Source organism: Hippopotamus amphibius, chromosome 14 (genome assembly GCF_030028045.1).
Source record: "Hippopotamus amphibius kiboko isolate mHipAmp2 chromosome 14, mHipAmp2.hap2, whole genome shotgun sequence".
NCBI classification, from domain to species: domain Eukaryota; kingdom Metazoa; phylum Chordata; class Mammalia; order Artiodactyla; family Hippopotamidae; genus Hippopotamus; species Hippopotamus amphibius.
In genome coordinates this window covers 60,247,599-60,269,468 of record NC_080199.1, presented here as the reverse complement: position 1 = coordinate 60,269,468, position 21,870 = coordinate 60,247,599, and the positions used below count along the sequence as shown (strand labels likewise).

Genomic DNA, 21,870 nt, shown 5'->3' with positions numbered 1-21,870 from the left:
AGGATAGAAAATAACTCAATATTTATAATATTAAAATAAAGTGTTTAACCACAAAAAAGCAGTAATAAAATAGTTTCCTAATTTACAATTTGCATCCAAAGGATGAATAACAACTCACTAATAAATAATATTTATATAAATATTTTGTATGTCGAAAATAGTTTTTTTAAAAGGCAATGGTCTCAAGAAACTTCTTGAAAAATTTGGTGGCGAAAAACCTGATTGAGTTCCCCTCCCTCCCACCCACCCTCCCCATGAAATACACAATGCGTTTGGTGTTAATAAAACAAATGCATCTTGCTGCAAAACGGTCGTGCTTGGTGTTTTGGTAATGGCAGTGGGTGAGCGTGGAAGGGACGAAGGAGGTTGTAGAAGGCATTGATGTGCTGCTTGGTTCTTCACAACCAGCTCCCTCACGGGTTTTAGGTAAATAAATACCTGTCAGATCTTAATGTTGGAGTCAGTTATGAAAGGTAGAAAATCTTCTTTTGTGTCCTTCTGTCAATTCAACTAGAGTCAGGGAATTGACAAGCAGTGAGTGGGAGGGTGGTGGAGGGGGCAGGTGCCGACAGCAGAGTTCAGGATCTCTGACCAGAAAAGCGTCTGAGTCACGACCCAAAGGAGAGGAGTTGGTCTCATGTGAATAGAGCCTTTGTTACAGTTACATCTAGCAAGGCTTGAATGGTGATGCCCACTTTAACCAGGCCTTTCTCTTCAAGGATGTGATGGGGTAGACACAGTTTTTCCTAAAAGGAAGAACAAAGCATTGATTTTTAGATGATTGGAATCTAAATACAAAATTTCGAGACACCACTGACAGAAGTTAAGTCGCACTCTGTTGTATGTCTATCTGATCACTTCAGACTGTGCTCTCGCTCTAGCTTTCAACCCACTGCAGAGACCTTTTCTGTGTTTGCAAAGAAAACAATGATTTTCCACAAGCGAGGGTTGTTCTAGAAAGACTTCCAATCATCCTGAAATGTGCAAAAGATCTCAACATTTTTTAAAAACCTTGACACTAAATAACTGAGCTACATACAGTTAGTTGGAAACCACCCACCAAGAATATATTAGCTTATATTCTTATAAAGTGAAATTGCACACAGCCTCTCGCACATTTTAAAGGAACCGGAATACTCATTTATACAGACCACACACCGTTCTACTGACCACAAAGCTGGATTTAGTTCATTTTATTTCCTGTGATCTCTGGAATGGAGGCATGCTTTCGTCACAGTTTATGAATAGCCTTGTAAATAAGCAATTTTAACCACAGCATGTAATAGCTTCCCTTTAAAGACTCTTTTATAAAACTGTCAAAGACACAAATGTCCTGCTCCTTTCTCAAGTTGTATTTTCGCTCTTGGGAAATGTCCAGCACATACTACTCAAGGAAGATACTCAAGGCAACTCTGTGTGGCACTCTGCACGCTCAACCAACAGTTTACAGAAGAGCAAAGACAAAATAATTTTACACGTTTCTCATCTGACCCTGGTCTGATACCATACAAGGGAATCTCCTTCCAGAGTGTGTCTCCTTGGCTGGGAAACGACACCACAGCAAACACTCCCTCTCATCTACCCGAAGATGGTGTGTTTTCCACAGTCCAATAACCACTGTTTTTAAGGAGAGTTGAAATGGGAGCTGCGTCAAGCCCCGGGCGGTGGACACAGTGCTAAACATGAAGCCCGCTGGGTCTCTGGGCAGAACAGCTTCCTTTCATGTGACTCTTGCTGGAGGAACCAGATCTTCCTGCTGCCTCACTCAACGCAGGACTCTCCACGAAGTACCCCAGATACAGGCATCCTGCTCTTAAACACATCTTCAAAGGACACATCATGACATCTCCAAGAACCTGCTCCACAACCTTGAAATGTCAGTGGATTACACACGCACAGTCTTACCATCCCCCATCTCTCCCACTTGCCTGACTTGTGGTAAATTCAGAGTATCTCAGGCTCTGACTCCGGCTCTTAAGAAATGGCCACTTGTCAGTAGAAAACAGCTGATTCTTTAAAACACAATTTTAACAATAATTTCAAGAGGCTGCTGTGTATCAAAGAGGATTATCTTGTCATCAATGGTGTGTTAGGCGGGGAGGTTATGCTGCTTGCCAACTTATTAGCCAAATGTCAACCTGAGAAAGAATAAGGGGTTCTGTCTGAGTTTGAACTGGGCACTAGGCCAGGATGGACGGTGCTTCCTCCTCGTGCCACAGCCAGAGGTCAGTGTGGACCCTTTCCTGACACCTTCTGCTTGCCTTGGGCTTGTGAAATCACCTGAATCTCATTTCATTGCTAAAGCTGGTCCCACGGGGGCAGAACTATATTTTCCTCATTCTTATGGCTTCCATAGCTCCCAAGAGGGAAATTATAAACTGCTACTAATTATGGTTAAGTTCCTGATGCAAGGCATTACTCGGGGGAAAAAACAAATCTTCACTTTACACCATACGCTAAAATCAATTTGAGGTGAGTTGAAGGCTTGTATGTTAAAAAAAGAAAACCAAAACATTCCTCCCAATAAAATATAGATACATATTTACTATTTGCTCTGAAAAAGGGATAGGGATGAAAATGTGATAAAAAACCCACAAAGATAAAAACAACTGATCATCTGAAAGTGTAAAGCTTCTGTGTCAAAAAAAAAAAAAAGAAAAACAAATTAATTAAAAGATAAACAACAAAGTGTAAAAAAATTATTTGCATCAAATTACAAAGGGTTTTATACTGAAACATAAGCTCAACACATCGGTGAGAAAAACACTAAGAGATCAATAAAGCACTGGGCAAGGAAAGTGAATAGAAATTTAAAAACAAGGATTTGCCCAAGGCATTTTGAACAAGATATTTTGCTTCTTGACCTCAGTGTCCACCTATGTTTAGTCACAAATGTTCTTGAATTCTAGAACTAATATTTGCACAGTCTAACCTCTGTGTGCCACACAGCTTTGAGGGAACTATCCTGAGTCCTGCTTGAGCTGCGACATGTGTCCACTGATGAGTGGTGGCTCCAGCGGTCTGCAGAGTTGAGTTTCCAAGCTAGAGGTCATGCTTGGGAAGGTTGGGAAGGTATTGAGGCCTCAGCCTCCTGTTAACAGGACGCTGGAGGTGTCACACACTGAGTTAGCTTACGGTCATCCCCTCTCCCAAGCATTTCTCACCTGCCTGGTCTCCTCACTCCTAAACCAGGTGCAGAGCTCAAAATGTCTCCCTTCCACCCTTACAGCTGGTGACAAGGAGTAAATAAAAAGGTGCCTCTTGCATCCTTTCTGGCTCTCTCTTTTCATTCAGACTTCCTAAGAAGCCCTGAGGTGCCCTCAGATGACATTATGGGGTTGGAGATACCTAAGAAGACCAGCGTCAGATCATAGAAACCTTATAAAAATTCATGGCACTTGTGGTCATTCTATCAAAGGACTGGGAGGAAGACTCTGATGGGAATCATGACTTGAGGTCCTAGTCGACAGGACAAGCAAGGGGAGCCTGCCGGAAACATGCAGGGGCCTCGAGGATGGCCAGAAGGCCACTTCCATCACAGTAGTCCTGTCATTGCCTATCCCGTGGGGGAGGGAATCCCTGAAGTGAACTAGAAGTCGTGATGGGGAAGGAACTCTGTGGATTTACAGCTGGATGGGAAACGACCGACAAGGGTCACCTTACCTTGTGTATAATGGATTTAAAGGAGAGAGGTGAACAGTTACATTGGGGTTAAATGCATTCAAATTTCACTGTTAAAGCAGATGAGCGGCTTCTGTTGAGAATGTAGCAACCGACTGTTCTAGGAGACCCATGAGCTCCTTTGGTTGTGTTCATTTTTAAAGCACGGAATCATAAAGTTGTAGCCTGCATAAAAATACTCTGACCCCCTCTGAAGAACTAACTCTTTGCATTGCTTCTCCAATGGTGGAAACAAATATTCACTCTTATCCCCTCTCCGACCCCTCTTCTGAGCCACACGGAGCAGAGCTGGAAAAGGCAGTCAAGCCATAATGACTAAATTCTGACTTTGCAAGACTCCTAAGGGTACCTCCTACAGGCCTGGCACCAATGCTACGGATTTGCATTGGTTTTTGTCCTTATGACAACTCTGCAAGGTAGATACAATATCTCTATTTTACGGAGGAGAAAACTGAGATGTACAGAGTTTAACTTTGCTGCAGTCACACAGCAGGTAAGTTCTGGAATCAGGATTTGAACTTGCATCTCATCTTACAGCTGGGGCCCCTTCCACAACAGCATGCTGTTTCCCATAATGTCCTTGACCCACAAGCGAACATGTCCCTTCTGTGCCCGGGAGACAGGAAGAGGCCCCTGGCCCCTCGGAGTCCTCTCCAGGCCAGTCCCACCAAATTCAACGTCAGGTGGGCACGAGAGAACCCTTAATTCCGGGTAGGGTGTTAGCTTTGCCACTCGGCTCATTTGGCTCCCCTTCATAGTGAGGGACAGACATCTCGTTCCTCTTGTTCTGGCAGAAAACGCCTCGTGGGAGCAGGCAGATCGCCATCGCTGCCTGGCTCTCCTCTTTCTACAGTTTCTTACGCTCCCCAACAGTCACAGGCCTCCTGCCAGGCCACTCGCTAGACAAAACGAAGTCACCCATGCAGCACATTTCACGTAGTTCAGTCTGCTTCTAAAATGTCAAGTCCTGGCACTAAACTGACGGAACCTTAAAACAAAACTGTCTGCAGCATTTTAATGTAAGAGACCTTCAGCTTCTGCTCTGCCACGTGAGAACTCCGAGGGGCAGTGTCTTCTGACGTGAAATGCAGACCATGTCAACCTCTTCCAGACAGAGAGGATTTCCTGTCAATCTTCATTCAATTCTCTGCTTTCCAGCCATGCTACTTTCTAGTCCTTCTTTCTAGAATATTTATTCTCTACACACATCTACCCCTCCTCTCAACTCCCTGACCCACACCCCTTCACCTGGCTATTCTTACCCATCTTTAAGGCCTCAGTGCAAACATCACGGTTCCAGGAATGTTTCGAAGACCACCCACTCCCCACCAGGGTCAGGCCCTCTGTCCACATGTTTCACATACAGAGTCTTGTACCCAATCTAGCACAGGACCTTACCACGTGGAACTCCTCTTTATTTGTCCACTAGGTCCACTGCACAGGGTCCAAAAACCTGCAAGCCAATCCAGCCCATAGCCTGTTTTTGTAAATAAAGTTTTACTGAGACACATTTATGAGTGTCTGTGGCTGCTTTCACATTACAGCAGCTGAGCTGGGTAGTCCTCACAGAGATGGTATGGCCTACAAAGCCTAAAATATTTACTGGCACTTTACAGAAAAAGTTTGCTGACTCCTGGTCTAGAATGTAAGTGTTTTGAAGACAGGGTCACATGTCATGGTCACCTTTTTATCCCCAAGGCAGGGTCTCATACAAAGAGTGTTCATTCAGTATTTGAGGAATGAATGAATGAACGAACAGAATCATAAACAAAATCCTGTGAAAAAGCCAAGGAACTGGACCCTGATAATCGTAAGGAAAAAAGTGTACACTCTATATACTTGATGGTTTATTGAGAACTAATTTCAAAATCTGAAGCCTAATTTTAAAAACCTAATCTGAAATAAAAATCACATTAAAATATTTTTCACCTAATCCAGAGCCACTTTCAAGCTCCTGAAACTTTAATCTACTGTCCATTACTTTCACCCTGTAGGTGAAACATCCTTCTTCCTTATGACAAAGACCAGCATGGATTTTAGAGAGATAACCCTAGCCACCATGCACTAAATTTAATTTCTTACAAATAAATAGCATCCGGATATCAAGTGCTTTTACTTATCTACTCACTGATGAAACTCCTACTCAGCTGTCTTGCTTTTGAGTTCTGAGGGGCGCCTTCCACCAGCACCATTTTATAAGGGTCTCTCCCCAAGGATGGTGAGCTACAGACAAACCACAAATCCATAACTGGAAGGAACTAACAGAACGTACTTAGTTGTCACATATTTTGGAAATCCTGACATGGAGTGGCAAGTTGCCACCAACTGGAAGAACTAGAGAAAGAGAACTATTTCAAATAGATCTTTCTATTTCAAAAAGAATATGTAAATATACTTGATAATTTTCACCAGGTATTGGAAGGACGTACTGAAAAAATGGTCTTTCTTGTGAGAGGAAGACTTAGTATGCACATATAACACACCCAACTAAATCCCCAACCACCTCTCAGATGACAAGCGGGTCGGCCGCCGATATCCCTAGTCACGTGGCAACAGCGGGCATCACACTAGCACGTGAGCTGGTGTGTGAGTACCTTGGGGAAGAACCATGGGGAGGCTTAATAATGTTCTGAACAGAAATGAACAGTAACGGCCAAGACAGTTCATTCCAAGTTTTGCCTAAAGGGCTAAATTAATTGTGTTCCGCTTGTTACCAGACTACTTGATGAAAAAATACCATCCAACAGACCCCCAGAGGAGCAGCACACTAGGGTACACATACATGAATGACACGAGAAACGAAAAGTGCGTCCAAAAAACACTCTGGATGCCGCAACTGAGATATGAACTCAGCTAAAGAATTATGTCAAGTCAGCGCTGAAAATTAAATCTGATCTCACGGCGTCGGGCTACCCCGTTTTTACTGACAGAATTTTCTTTCAGGTGGTCACCCAGTAAGTCATCTCTCTTCTTCCCCCGTGCCCCCCACCCCCTTCAAGAAGAAAAACCCAAACAGTGGTGACCATTGAAGGGAAGCCTCCATGCTCCGCAGAGCTGGACAGAAGTGTCGAGTGCAACTCTGCATTGCCCAGAGGTTAATGTATCGATGGGCCAATAACAACTTGGATTTATCACCCAAAATCGTGTTTATTAAAGCAACTTATGGCTCAGGGTGCTCATTAGACATTGTACAAAGGGATTTTATTGTGTTACAGATTGAAGAGTACAAGATAGCACCAAAGGCAATTCAGTACATCTGCGGGTTACTTACTACACAACTGATGTTAATTAGGTAAGTTCCATAGACCCTGTATTTCCCAATCAACACAAAATCAGGAGGGAAAAGCTCAGTTAACTCAAGATATTATCATGTAAAGAACGTCTCCTGTTAGAAAATCTGATCTGATTTACCAACAAAGGATCTTTATAAATATATTCTTCTAACTATGTGAGTCTTCCCCTCGATTCATGGAAATGTTCAGGAAAATAAAGTCATCTTCTTAGCAGCCATCTATAAAGACTGTTTCCATCTGAGTAAACTAGAAATTTATCTTGAGGAAGTGAACTCCATCATTCCCCCCCCCCCAATTTAAGAAACAATATTTGGCAATCAGATGTAAATTGAAGCACAGAGGAGTCTGTCTTCACCTTGGAGCAGGGCCTTCTCATATTATAAACGACATCCTAGGAATATCTTGGCCTAGATAAGATTCTAACGTCTTTTTCTTTAAATGCAAACTGATCACATTGCTCCGAAAGCAGATATAGTTATTAACATATAATTCTTTAGGCTTACTTAAATATAAAAGCAGGTTGCTAATGTCACTGGAAATCAAAGGTTAAATGGAAATTTCAAGTCACTGAAGAAACTACATTCTTCTAAAATAAGAGCAATCTTATTTGCTCCTGCCATAGTAACCCAAGCCCTAGGACCAAGAATGTTCCATGACTCATGGTTTTCTTTGAAAATAAATACTGTCAAATCCATCACATTCTAGACCTGAAGTTATGATGTGATGTAGCAAAAAAAAAAAAAAAAAGAGAAATGACCCATTACATTATTTAAAAATAGAAATCCTTTTTGGAAAATGCGTTTCTAAGAGCCTCAGTCAGAGTAGACCAAACAAGGAATAAGAAGTAAAAATATACAGAAAGAGTGGTGTGCAGTGGATCCTCCAGGGGGCGCTCTGACCATGCCAGACCCTTCCTCCCCAGCGCCCCTTCTGCACAGCTCTGTCTCATGCAGCAGGGCAGAGGGGCTCTCTCAGGGTGGAAGCGGGGGAGGTCACCCTCCCTGGTGCCCTTCACAGCTCCCACTGCAGGAAGCAGGGAGGAAGCCAACTGGATGGCCAGCAAAGCAATCATTCTCCAGATGGTATTTTTCAACTTGGTCAACAGTGTTATTATTAAAGATTTTTTAGACCAAATGGGACCCCAAATGCTGGCTTTCTGTCTTCCCTGCAAGGCGGCCCCTGTACAGCTCAATTGTCCAATCCTGAATTAGGATTCGACTTAAATACTGACCCAATGGAAAGATTTTCATATGCTAAATCCCCTCTGCTACTGTTCTGGAACCTTCTTTGGCTCTACCCAGGGCAGCACATCTCACTGGGAGAGAGAAGAGGCACTGCATAGCACTGCTGCTGGCACTATGTGGATGAGGAAGCATGAGGTGTGGATGCACTCTGTCCTCACTGCTTCTCAGCAAGTCAGAGAAATTATTTAATGGGAACTGCCTTCTGTAAAGTTTGTGCTTCTGGAAATTCTGATGTGTAAACGTTCCGCTTCAAAGTCGAGCGATTACTGAAGAGATGACAGGGATGGAAGTTTGCAAGGCAAAGGCTCAAAGGGAGGAAGGACCCTGCCATGGAGCAGGGCGACAGAGCAGAGTGTAGGGATGCACATGCGGGCATTATGCAGACAGAGCATTCCAGCGGTAAGTGATATAGATCAGCACTACAAAGAGAATATGGACAAGACAGAAGCTTATAAGGTCCCTGGAGCGGAGGGCAGAAGTTGGTTGTGGGGCTTTCTCCCCGAGTGCCAGCAGAGTGTCAACAGTCTTTCGAATGTGACGAAAATCCAACTGCAGGATGTCATACGGAGAGCAGAGGTCAGCCTATTCCGAGGGCAGCCATCAGAACAGAAAGAGACAGTGCATACAATTAAAAAGACACAGAACAACGGCTGGAAAGAAGCACACATTTTTAGTTACTAGCAAATGGCAAGAGTAACCCCTTATTTCAAGCAGGAAAAACCCATTCCACCAAAAATTCTTTTAATTAATGACAAAAGGAAAGCAGCATACCCAACGCATTCTATGCAAATAGGACCAAGAAATTCCTCACCCAGAATCTCACTATGGAGGAATAGAATGTTCTGTGATTTATGTCATTCTGGTATTCAAACAGTTTTAATATTTAAGTGGTATCATGTGTCAGCAATGGCATAAAAATAAGAGCTTTTCACCTGGGACATTTAGGTCTTCACCTTACTGAAGGGAAAAATACAAACTTTAAAATTTAATCCCCACCTTTCCTCGCCATTAGTGCATTTTTTTTACCCTGGTCTATGAAGACTGGGTATAAAGTATTTCTCTCTGAAAGGTAACACATGTGCCTGATTTGTTTTCCTTTTAGGCTTATTGATAAACTCTGGGGAATGCTAGTTCTAATTATGTCCCAACATGTGCCCCCAAAGTACATTAGATTTCACATTTTCGTAATGGACATAAACCAAAAGTCTAGAAGAGGCTTCTTAGATCTGCAGTTAGAATAAAAGTACACTCCTGCATAGAGGTATTATGTAAATTTCTTCACCACTAAACAGGTAAGGTTGGGGGCACAGGCCTCCACGTTTTGTCTGACAGTCACCATGTATGGAGGCAGAATTCCACTTTATCAACTAAACACAAAAATAAGGTGCGGAGTCTTGTGAGTTGATCTCTGGATGCTTACTGCTATCAGGAAACAAACGGTTTTCTGATACCCTGAATTCCTGAACCAGAAATTACCACAGCTTCAAATTAAAAGTGATTATAATTGATATGTCAGTATGAAACAAAAGTTCTGGCTTTGTTTCCAAATTAAACAAGGATTGAAAATATTTGTGATATATTTCGTAAGTGTAGCTTTATGTCCAAATTAGGCAAAGCATTTAAAATATATACAATATATATTTTATAATATACTTTGCAACAATATTGCCCTTTGTTTTAGCCTCACTGCTAAGCAGATGCAAATCACAGAGCAACTGAAAGATGATTCTAAGATATTGTGTCTTGCTTGTATCTTCTGCAGTTAGCTTGATGCCCTCTGGTTAGGAGGGATACTCAATGTAAGTGGGTTGAATAAGATGATAAAATCCCTAATCTCATTTTAATTTATGAAGGTAGAGACACTCTTAACAAAAGATTTTTCAAGATATTAATAAATCATGTTATATCTATTCAGATCATGCATCTGTTCTCAGTGTATTTGGAGGAATCAAGCTACCACTGTTATTTTCTCAACAAAACAGCTACACATAGAATGGATTTCACTAGGACAGAGATGCTTGTCAAGAATTAACAGATGGGAAAACATCTAAGAGAAGTAGTTTTCTATTGCAATAAGAATTTTCTTTTGCAATGTTGTGCTTAGCCAGTGAACTCTTAGCAATACAGACATAAGACAGAAGGCACATATGCACGCTGAAATGTGATTGTCATAAAAAGTGGTATTTCCATGTTAAAAGTAAATCATTCCCTAAAATGTCCGGTTTGTTCCCCAGCAACTCCATCAAGGAACTCAGAATTAGATCGTCTGTGGTTTCCCGCGTATTTATTCAGTAGTCACTTCTCACATGGGTAGGCAACACAGACCATCCTTCTCATTATGGAAATAAATTCATGATGCCACAGATTCTGCGCTTTATTCGGATTTAAGTAGGCAGAGCCTAGACTCACGGTCCACAGTGGGTGGTTTAGATTAAATCACAATCTCTGAAGAAAAAGTACGGGTCTAAGATTGGCTGGAAGGCAAAAATCTGAAGGATCATAGTGTGAGGAGTGTGGGCTACTCTCTGATTCTATACCCCCCCCCCCCATCACACAGCCTAGGGCTGTCAGATTAGTCCCTCGAGGATGCTATGATTGGAACCAGGGCTGAAATTGCCAGGGGAACCTGGGAGTTTTCTGACCCTTGTGCTTTCCAAATTTCATTCTTAATAAGAGGGACTTAACAGATTATGCTTTATTTTTTTCTTATAATTAAAATAGGAAAACACTAAAAAGGAAGGAAATATAAAGAGGCCAAATTTTAGCACGTATTTACAGGGCATTAGTAATTACTGCAAGGCATTTAAAAAATATAGTTCATACACTCAGAGTCCCCAGAGGCGAGTGCAAATGCTAATTCCCATTAGAGCGAACAGAAATCACAATCGCCAGAGGTTGACTGATTCTCATACGAGTCAACACAAGGGTGCGTGACTAAGATTACTATTAAAGATTAACTCAGGCTCCCCAAATGTTACAGAAAGAAACAAAAATGGAAGCAGATCTATCAAAAAGTCTAATTTACAGGCATTCTGGGTATAATACAGACTAAATTTTAAGAAATTTAGAATATATTGTTTATTTAAACTTAATTTTGAAAGCAGTATGCTTACAAAGTATTTTTAACCTAAAATATCATAGCACAGGAATGTTGATGGTCATTCTGAAAATTTAAAGCCCTAATTGACAAGGTGTAATTTGCCGAGAGTGGAGTGAGGTAGCAAAAGGTTTCCAGAATTTTCCCCAGATATATGAGAACTAATCACCAATGTTATGCACTTGGTAATTCTAATATCAGCAAGCTAATTTATCTAGAAATGTAGTTTCAAGTTTTTTAAAGATGTTGCTTCAAGAAAAGTATTTATTCTCAACCATGTACAAATGTAGACCATTGACCAGCAATGGTTCTGCCATCAGAAGACACACGGGGGAAAGGATTCTTACATGAATGGTGATAAACACCTACTAACTATTAGAGATGTCTGGTTTTACAAGCTAGAAACAGGCTCTTTTTTTTTTAAGAACTTTTATTGAGATAACAGTTAACATACTATAAACTGCATATATTTAAAGCATACAATTTGGTATCCCAATCTCCCAATTCATTCCCCCCCAACCCCCCCCTCACTCTCCCCACCTGGTGTCCATGTGTTTGTTCTCTATATCTGTGTCTCTGTTTCCGCCTTGCAAACCAGTTAATTTGTACCATTTTTCTATATTTCCCATATGTGTTAATATACGGTATTTGTTTTTCTCTTTCTGACTCACTTCACTCTGTATGACAGTCTCCAGGTTCATCCATGTCTCTACAAATGTCCCAGTCAGGCTCTTCTTTATAAATTATGAACTTAAAAATTTATGTTAATAGTAACTTGGTGTCAACCTACACCTCTGGTTATCCAACCGCAGAAGTAACCAATGTAAATGGAAACTTAAAATAAATCTTGTAATAAGAATCTCACCACTCCCCAAAAGCGTTTACTAGTTATGATTTAAATTGATACTAAAATCACTGATTTGGGGGGAAAAGGCATAAAGGCTCAAAGAGTCGAAGGAACTCATATTTCCTATTCTCAAGATTAAGACAAGCAAACAAAAAAGGTAGCTTCACTTTATAGAACACCTTTCAATTTAGAAAATTCAGATCATTTACATAAACTGTCCTAAACCCCCACAACCGGTATAAAGTAGGAAATGTTTTACAATTACTTTCAAAAATAGTATCTTTATAAAAGTCAACAAAATACAAATATGAAAGGTACTGATAAGAAGACTCAGCCATGATTCCACTTGTATCAACACAATCATCGTTAGCATCTCAATGTACTTGAGGATTTTATTTTTAACTCCATCTGGCTGATGCAGAGGCTGGATGCCAAGTGACCTGTCCCTGTGGACATGGAATGAAAACCTTCCACCTCCCACAGTCTAGCAAGGACTCCAGGGCTCTGTGCTGCCCAGGCAAGGGCCTCGTACAGTTGATGGAGTTGCTGTCCTAATCCTCTTCCCTCTTTCCTCTCTGGAGACGGAAATGAATTGGAAGGGCTGGGCAACTAGAAAACAAGGTGCATTTCTATTCCAAGTTCCTTACTCCTCTAAATAGGGCAAGTCTGTTAAATTAAGGGCCTTGCTCCTTACAGAAGTTGGAGGCCAAGGCTACTCATTTAAAATCGAGTAGAGAGAGACCAAGGTGTCCATTCTCAGACAGAGACCAGGGGCTCCCCCCTCAGAAAGGCCCAAGGCATCTCCACTCAGATAAGGACCAAGACTTTTCCCCTCAGAAGGGGAGCAGGGCGTCTCCCCTCAGAGACCCGGGCAACTTCTCTCCGAAAAAGACCAGGGCGTCTCCCTTCAGACAGAGACCCCAGCAACTTCTCTCTGAAAGACCAGGGCGTCTCCCCTCAGACAGAGATGTGGGTGACTTCTCTCAGAAAAAGACCAGGGTGTCTCCTCTTAGAGAGAGAGAGACCAGGGGAATCTACCTTCAGAAAAAGACCAGAGTGCTTCCCCTCCCCCAAAAATAAAAAAATAAAATCAAGGTGAAATATTTCCCTGATGAGTAAAAAAAATTATCTATTTTCTACTACTTTGATGCTTCACAAATGAGAGATGTCTCTGGACCTGTAACAATACTAATGAATCCTAAAATAGCCCGAAATTTGGATCAATTTGGAGCCAACCATGCATCCTCCACATCAAGGTCAGAGGCCAGGAATGACCCAGCTGACTCAGAAAAGGCAAAGGAAGCCTCAGTATGTCCACAAATAGCCTCATGACCCCAAGGCTTAACTGAAATCAGATTCTTGTGTGATACAAAGAGTATATCGTGAAGAATTTGGAAGCCCACCAAAGGTAAGCCTGTGCTCAAGATCAAGTTGACACGTGCACCAGAGGTCAGAGACAGCTGCACAGTCTAACCACCGGCATCAGCACGGCAAGGGACTGTGGGATGGTGCCAGCAATATCCCCGCATCCCCAGGTTTTCCAGGGTGCCTCGATGGAAGTGAGGTAATGTTCCTGCAGCTGAGCAGCTGTTGGGGGAGAGCAGTCATGGGGCTGCGGGATGGGGCTGAGCGTCCATGGACTACTAGCTCAAAGAAACGTTAAGGGTCCAGTGATTTTCAAACTATGATTAGCAATAGGACACTTTCCCCCCCAAAGGAACTCTTAACTGGAAATCCAATATATGCCAGAGGCAAAGGAGAGACTGTGTGGCTGAAGCAAGGGGGCGGGAGTGATCTGTGGCCCCCACTTGGCTTTCTGTCGCCTCCTGAGCTCTGAAAGAATCAAGGGCTCTGGAGAATGCGGTTTAATCCATCACTGAAGTCCAACACCTGCCGTCTGCAGAGGAGCAGGGGTCTGTGTCACAGAGAAAGAAGGCAGGTGCTTGAACCCAGCAGACCTGGGTTCAAACACCAGCTCTGCTGCCTCCCAGCTGCGAGCGTGAGCTTAGGAAATTGTGTAACCTCTCCGGACCTCATTCCTCATGCGCGGTAATAAAATATTTGCCTCCAATCCTCAACGGTGAGCGCTTGAGAAGATGAAGCAGGTGTAAGTTCTCAGTGAATGGTTAACCGCTCCATGCTTTAACAGGATTCCATAACCAGTTAACAGCACAGGTGCAGCTAATTCACCCCAAACCTCGGGTCCCTCACTCTGCTCTCAGATCCTCTGCACTCGCCCTCACGCTCTCTCCTTCCAGGTGATGTCCACTCAATCTGTCCCTTTAGTTGGAGAATTGGCCCCAAACAGACAAATAAAATCGAAAAAAAAACCCCACGGCACCCGAAATGGGCAGCAGGAAGACAAGGGACCCAGGCTGAAATAACTACCTGAAGAAATACTAACTCTGCCATCAGAAAAGGAACTTGCAAGGGAGTGCCATTTCCAATTTGTTTTTAAGGATCTTTCCTTGGTATTCTCATCAGCAAACCTCTTCCTTATCCCAGAATCCCTCACAGTTGATGGCAAATATGCCTACTGTTGCCCTAACAGAATTTCTCCAGAACCCTGACGCCAGCTTCTTTCTGTGACATCAACCCCTTTCAGTAGAATCAACCGTGCCAAATCCTGTCTGTGCCCCTGGACTGAGAAAGGTATAGATCCAGCCTCATCCAAATGTCACGAATAACAGACAGAGGTCTAGAGTCGCCGTACCATCTACTACATACCCTAACCTGCAGATAAACTAGGCTGCTTACGCTGTCTGTAACTCTGAACGCAGCCACGTCAAAGAAGCCACATTTATAGGTAAGCCACTCCACTGAGCACATAATAAAATGCTTCATGAACCTTGACCAAGCCTGAGGCAGATACCTGGGATTATGTCCCTGGGGACTTCTAAAGGAACTATAATAAACTACAACAACTGGAACAATTTTAAAATTGCTTCTTTCCCATCCTATTACTTTATATGTAATAATTTAACCACTCCGCAACCACATTCCACCCAGATGATCGTGATTAAAACTAAATAAGCTGCCAACTCTGACTTTGGTTTGTAGTTTCAAACTGTGATTCTACTACAAAGAGCTACGAACTCGGGCTGAGAGCACAGCTGTGACTTTTCAGTCTCTACAGGGTGATTTATCATTGTCAATTAGATACTGAGCTTAAAAAAATACAGAATTCCAGATCTCTGTGACTTATCAGTATGTGTATGTAGATAAAGTTATGGATGGAGAAGAAAGCAGGATAAGCTTGCAAATTAGGAGGAATTCACTAAGCTACTGGAAAATCAGTGAATATTTTGTTACCCAAATATTGTTTGAAGCAAAAAAGAAAATGTAACGTTAAAGGTCCTCTGCTCTTAAATACCAGCCTTTTAAACTGTCTGATGGCAAGGAAAAATTTCTGCAACTAGATCTGTGATATAACTATCTTTTCAGTGTAAATCATGAATTGCAGTGTGCCACATATACAACCATAGCAAATACTTAGTAATATACACCCACAGCAAATACTTAGTAACTTTATTATTAATCATTTAGTAACTTTACTATTAATCATTTTCCCAGTTGGCTCCCATAATGATGTATAAATAACATGCCTTTTCTTGCCTCTCCTACTTGACCTCTAAGCATCAACCTTAAGTAGTGGAAGAAGGGCCACTATCTAAGCAGGAAGGAGTCATCCACCCCTCCGCCAACTTAGTATTGTATTCCTAGATGAAAACATTTCCTCATTTCCAATAATCTATTCCTCATTCATTTCAAGAGATAAAAGCATGTGCCTTTGAGTGTACAGCAAATTTGCCAATTGCCCTCCAACTGGCAACTTCTGGTTTTCCACTAGAATATTCCTTTCTTTAACATATCTCATTAAAGAAGTTCAACTCCTAACCAACCGACAGCCTTTTTCTAGTAGCAATGAACTTAATGTAACTCTGGTCACCAGTAAGATGTAACCGGATTATCCATCAGGATGGATATAGATGTACACACAATCACACACACACAACACAAACTTGAAAATCACCTCAAATATTAAAAATCATTTCAAAAATAGCCTTAGTGATATGTTTCTTAGCATGGTTAAGTGCGACACTGGCAAAAAAGATGATTTACTTCCTGTAATTCAATAGTCTCAGGAATTATCAGTTGCCTGTTAGTGCTAGGGGCATAATTTAGAAATTATGATAAAATTTTCTCTGCATTTTGATGCTAATTTAATTTCCTTTTCCTCACTTTAAAAGGAAATCATAATTACCAATCTTTATGCACAATAAATGGTTAAGGGCATTTACACTTCATTTTGTCACCATAAGCAAAGAAAAATGATGAGTTTTAAAATATCACAGGGGATTGGTCGTAACTCATCAGCACTTTTGAGTACAGACACATATAATTTACAATCTGAAACTCTGTATGATAATTCTGATTCACACATGGGAAATTTTATTAACCCATGACAGAATCAAATTATTTCAAAAAGGTACATTTGAAGCCAAGAATGTATGTGCAATAGCAAAATGTACACATACAATATAGACACACAGATTAACATTGCTGAAAGACATCTGGATTGATCATAAAGACATTTAGTACCTTATATAAAGATTACACTGTTTAAAAATGAATTTGTAAGCTTCTTTTAATTGGTACAGTTTTGACTTAAAGATGCTTTAATAATTCTCTCCTTTTCCTCAAATAAGATTAGAAGCCCACCACTAACTCTCACCTTCAAATGTCACCAAGCTGAAAAAAAGGAAGGAAGGAAGGAAGGAAGGGTAAGAGGGAGGGTGGGAGGGAGGGATGGAGGAAGGGAAGAAGGGAGGAAGGGAGGGAGAGAGGGAGGGAGAAAAAGCCTTACTCAACTCCAATAACTAACTCCTATCGCTGAATAGAACTACATGAAAATGTAATTCTTTCACATATGCAAAAAACAGTATCTCATGATAGAGTCTGTAGTTAACTTTATTCCTGGAACATTACAAAAGATAGAAGAAATTTTTTAAAAACGTAATTTCTGTCTATTTCTGTTTATCACAATGATGAAAAGCTTGTCCACTTACCTCCAAATTCTGAGTGGACTGGCTTTTATCTCCCTAAGAAATCATTTTATGTTACTGATAGTAAAGTCTTTAAAAGACCTAAATCAGCTACCTGGCTGAGTTTAAGGCTCGGGCTTAGCCTGAGAGAAAGAAAAAGTAGCAAATTATTGCTGCGCTGACTACAGGGAATTGTCAGTTGGGTCTACAGTGGACTAAAGGGGAAAATGGAAATGGAAACAGTTAACAAACTGTAAAGCACTATACAAACACTGTTATTATTACTGGTAATGATGAATGATAATAATAACATTAATTATAATATTTTCAATGCTGGTTATTTTGATCTACATGTCCAAAACCTACAAGGAATGAAAATCAACAAATCAGTGATCAACTACAGGTCTGCTCTGCTTAAGAGCTTTGGATAAGGAAAAAACATTACCTCCAAAATTCTATCCTATGTAACCCAACAGAAGGCTCACTGAAGCTTCAGCAATTTCTGCTCTTTGAATTGAGGATCAAGCTGACTAATTTTATTTTTAAGTTTGGAATTCTGCATTTATTTCAAAAAACCTTAAAGAAATTATGTTCCCCTTTTCCTCAGAATTGACCATACCATTTTAAGCCATTTTTATTTCACTGCAATAGAGTAATTTAAACTAATATTTTATACAACTTATTCAACATTACTCCTCAAGATAGATTGAGACAAAAAAGGATGGACAAAGGTGTATATCTATTCAATGGGTTCAAACACATAGATTAAATAAAATCTTTACTGAAACATGATTACTGGAACTAAGTTTGATGTTACCTCTGGTACTCCTAATTTTCGGCATGCTTCCAAAAAGTTTTCCACGTTTCTTCTGCATTTGGCCATGCTGAGTTTAGGCTATAAATGCAAATATTCAGAAATATAGAATTAGTAAGATAAATACTTGTAATAACAGGTTATATTTTAAACTTTCTAAATGCACAAGTAATACCTGTTTATTGAAGAAAAATAATACATAAGCAAACAGAAGACAATAAAAAATTATCCAGAACATCCACCTAAAGAAATGTTAATATTCTGGATTATATTCTTCTAGACACTGTGTGTGTAGATATGCATATATATGTATACACATAGATGTGTTTATATGTAGAATTTCTGCATGTGTGTATACATGTATACACGTGTGTGCAATAATTTCTGCACATGTATGTGAATGTATATGTGTGGATACACGCACACACAGTTTTTATGAGATCATACTGTTGTGTAACCTGCTTTAGTCTACTTAAACGTATACCATAAACATCACCTTTTCCCATCAACAAATATATTTTTATACGAAGGGTTAAATTCATCAGGCCAATGACTCTCTCACCAAAGCAATGGGTTTCATTAGAAAGCTGATGATTCTTCAAGGAGAAGAGATTTAGAGGTAGGGCTGGGAGCAGCCTTCTAGGTTAGAGCGAGCAGCTTCTGCAAACATGGGAGTGGACAGTGAAGGCACAGACTAGAGATGGAAGCAGGTTCTACCGCTACAGTGTGACTGGGTCTGGTCAATGGGAGCTCAAGATACTCAGTGAAGAATTTCTGAGACGTGGATATTTAGAAACATTTCTAAAAAGGAAGACTACAATATAATAACATAAGCTGAAATATTGTGCAGTGGTTAAAATGGATATTTATGAGGAATTTTAATGACTTGGGGAAAATAGGTTTTCATAAATTTTAAAAACTACTCAACAGTATATATGAGAAGCCCACAATTCAAAAACAACTTATATGTAGAAACAATGCTAGGAACATAAAAGCCAAAATGTAATCAGTGGTTGTCTTTGGGTGGTGGGATAGAACATGATTTATTTTCCTCCTGCATGTCTCCATTTTTTCCAATCAAGCATTATTTCCCATTCTATTTTCAATTAAAAATTTTTATTCAAAAAAGATAAAAGGTGACAATCAAAGAATGTAGCATTTTTTCCTGAAGAATTGATCAAATATACAAATGTATGTAGATACATGATTCATATTGTCCTCTTACACCTTATAAAACAATAACTGTATATTTAAAATTGAAGGCTGAGAAACTGTAGTTTCTTTCTTAAATTTGGGGGAAAACATTGAATGAGAATTTGGGACACAGCTCCAACAACTTAATATAGTTTGGATTTCACAATTTTTTCAGATTCGAATAGGACAGAATTGACTGCCCAAACTAAGGCAGATAAAGCAGATTTGAATCAGAAGTCACATTGGTTTTTTGTTTGTTTTTCCTGTGTTTTCCGAGGCAAAAAAGTAGTCTGTCTTTTGAAAGGAAAAATACGTTCAACTGTATAGAAAGAAAACTGACAGCTGAAGTGGGATTATCAGCTAATTTTTCCTGCTGTCAAGAGAAAATAAACTAAGGCAAATAATGCCACTAAGATGCTTTCCTGGGTGGGGTGGATCGAGGCAAGGGGGCTTCACATGAGGCTTTCACTCCACATGCTCTTCATACGATATTTTATGAACACTATGCCTTGAGGCTGAGGGCGCTGACTTTCAAAAATCTGCTCATAAACAGTAATGATCACAATGGCTTGCGTTCACATGTATATCATATGTAGGACCTCATTTCATCCTCATGGGAGCACTTCTATGACAGAGAAGAGCCAATCAAGTTAAAGAGAGGTTAAATAAGTTTCCCAAAGTCATATGGCTTATACAGATGTGGAATTGGAATCCAAGCCCTACATTCTTAGCCCCTCAATTCTTCTGCTTCACCTAATAGCAAATAGTGTGGATAGAGGTTCTTCTCAACTTGTCTGAAGCCTACGTAGGCTTCAAAGACCAGCTGATCTTTGATTCTCCCGCCCTCATCTGAATGATCATAAAATAACTCTGTAGCTCTCTTTTGGACTGTAATATGGTCCATGATGTATAGGAAGAGGATCCCAGTGCCAGCTTTATCTCCCCAACAGGGAGACGAGGATTTTTAGGGACTAATGGTGTCTCACTCAGTCTCATCTTTCCCATTTCCTCGGTATCTCCAATCTTGGTATCTCCCCTTGAACACAGAGACTGATCAAGGAATTGCTGAATTATTGACCAGCTGACCAACCTCTGGTTTGACAGGTTACTAATGATATTTTACACAGAATCCACATCTTTTCAGAGCTACCTAAAATCCTCAATAATTAATGAAGGAGAAAGATTCCATTTAGAAGAGAACACACAAACCAAAAGAAGTTTGCCAAAGACTTCTCACTGTTTAAATAATCCCTTGTGAGGAATGAATCTTTATATCTCTGCAGTCTTAAAGTTAGCACCCCAAGCAGTCATTTCTTTAACGTGTTTTGCTTTATATTTGAAATAAGTCCCTTTTCTGTCATTTACATATTTACTTTAAATATTTTCCGTTTTTACAGTGAAAATGTTGCTTCATTCAGAAATGCTATTCCTTTTCTGCTCTTCTAGTTGTCTGGGACTCAACACAGAGGATCTGAGCAGGGTCCTGGGGATCCCATCGGTAATTTTAACCAGCAATACTGTCCCAAAGGAGTTTGTTTCCCCGTATATGGTGTTACTTACGACTGCTGGTGAGGGGACATGGATGCTTGCGACGGAGCGCGGGCGGATGTGGTTGACCAGATGGCAGAGGACGACGCCATCCATGAGGGCAGCCCCCAGGTCTTCGTGCAGGCTGACCTTGAGTCTCATCTCGATGCTCTGGGAAGGAATCAGAAGAAAGCCAATTGCTCTCAGGCAACTGAGGTAAAATACAGTTATGAGTATTTATGAACCGAGACTTTAGGCTCATTATGGAAAAGGATAAGAACACCTGGAAAACACTGACATGATTTCAACCTTTTCGAAAGATATTAAAATAAAAATCCCTCTGTAGAAAAACAAATTCAGTTGTGTCTAAAATTTTTAATTAGTTGAATTTTAAAAATAATGGACTTCTTGAGTGCAACACTTAGACAGCAATGAAAAGAGAAAAACAGAATGAGTTGACCAATAAAAGCTAAATCTATAGTGATCGTTTTGGCATGTATAAAAATATCACCACTATGTTGTGTACTTGAAACTAAAATCATATTTTAATTCAATTATACTTCAATAAAAAATAAATTAGATAACAAATAAAAATAAACAAAATTAAAAAACCCAAATCCAACTGATTCAGACAGACAGCAAGGGGCAGATAGAGGATTAAGGGATGCTTTTCTCTTAGATTATGTTTTAGTTCAAAAATCAAGTTTTCTCCCTTCTAAAAAAATAAACATTTTATTTTGAGATGATTATAAATTCATATGCAGTTACAAGAAGTAATACAGAGAGATCTCATGTACGCTTTATCCAGTTTCCCTGCAAGGTAACAACCTGCTAAGACGTATACTACAACTTCACAACCAGGACACTGACACTGACAGAACGTGTCCATCACCAAAGGGTCCCTCACTGTTTTACAGCCACACCCACTTCCCCCCCACCCCCAGTACCTCTCTGGCCCTGCTCTCTTTCTCCTCTTCTTCCAGGCCTCCCATGCCATGAATGTGGATCATCTGTCACACTCCCACAGGTCCCCAGGGCTCTCTGCTCATTTATTTTCAGTCTGTCTTCTCTCTGCTGCTCAGATTAGGTAATTCCTATTGTTCTTTCTTCTAGTTCACTGATTCTTTC

General features: G+C 40.5%; 1 protein-coding gene across 4 annotated transcripts in view; it reads right to left on the bottom strand.

The window, feature by feature from the left end:
* Positions 1-228: 228 nt before the first annotated feature.
* The window catches only part of LRCH1 (leucine rich repeats and calponin homology domain containing 1), a 180,470-nt gene continuing 158,828 nt past the window's right edge, over positions 229-21,870 (bottom strand). For 2 of the 4 annotated variants that reach the window (XM_057707148.1, XM_057707147.1), the window contains exons 17-20: positions 20,776-20,913; positions 18,025-18,102; positions 1,929-2,012; positions 229-746 (exon numbers count right to left, since the gene is read on the bottom strand). In XM_057707148.1, the coding sequence (XP_057563131.1) occupies positions 636-746; positions 1,929-2,012; positions 18,025-18,102; positions 20,776-20,913 (411 nt within the window). In that variant the 3' untranslated portion in view covers positions 229-635. Of the gene's footprint in view, positions 747-1,928; positions 2,013-8,448; positions 8,801-18,024; positions 18,103-20,775; positions 20,914-21,870 lie in introns of those variants that run through there. The other 2 variants (XM_057707149.1, XM_057707150.1) reach the window with 2 other exon arrangements.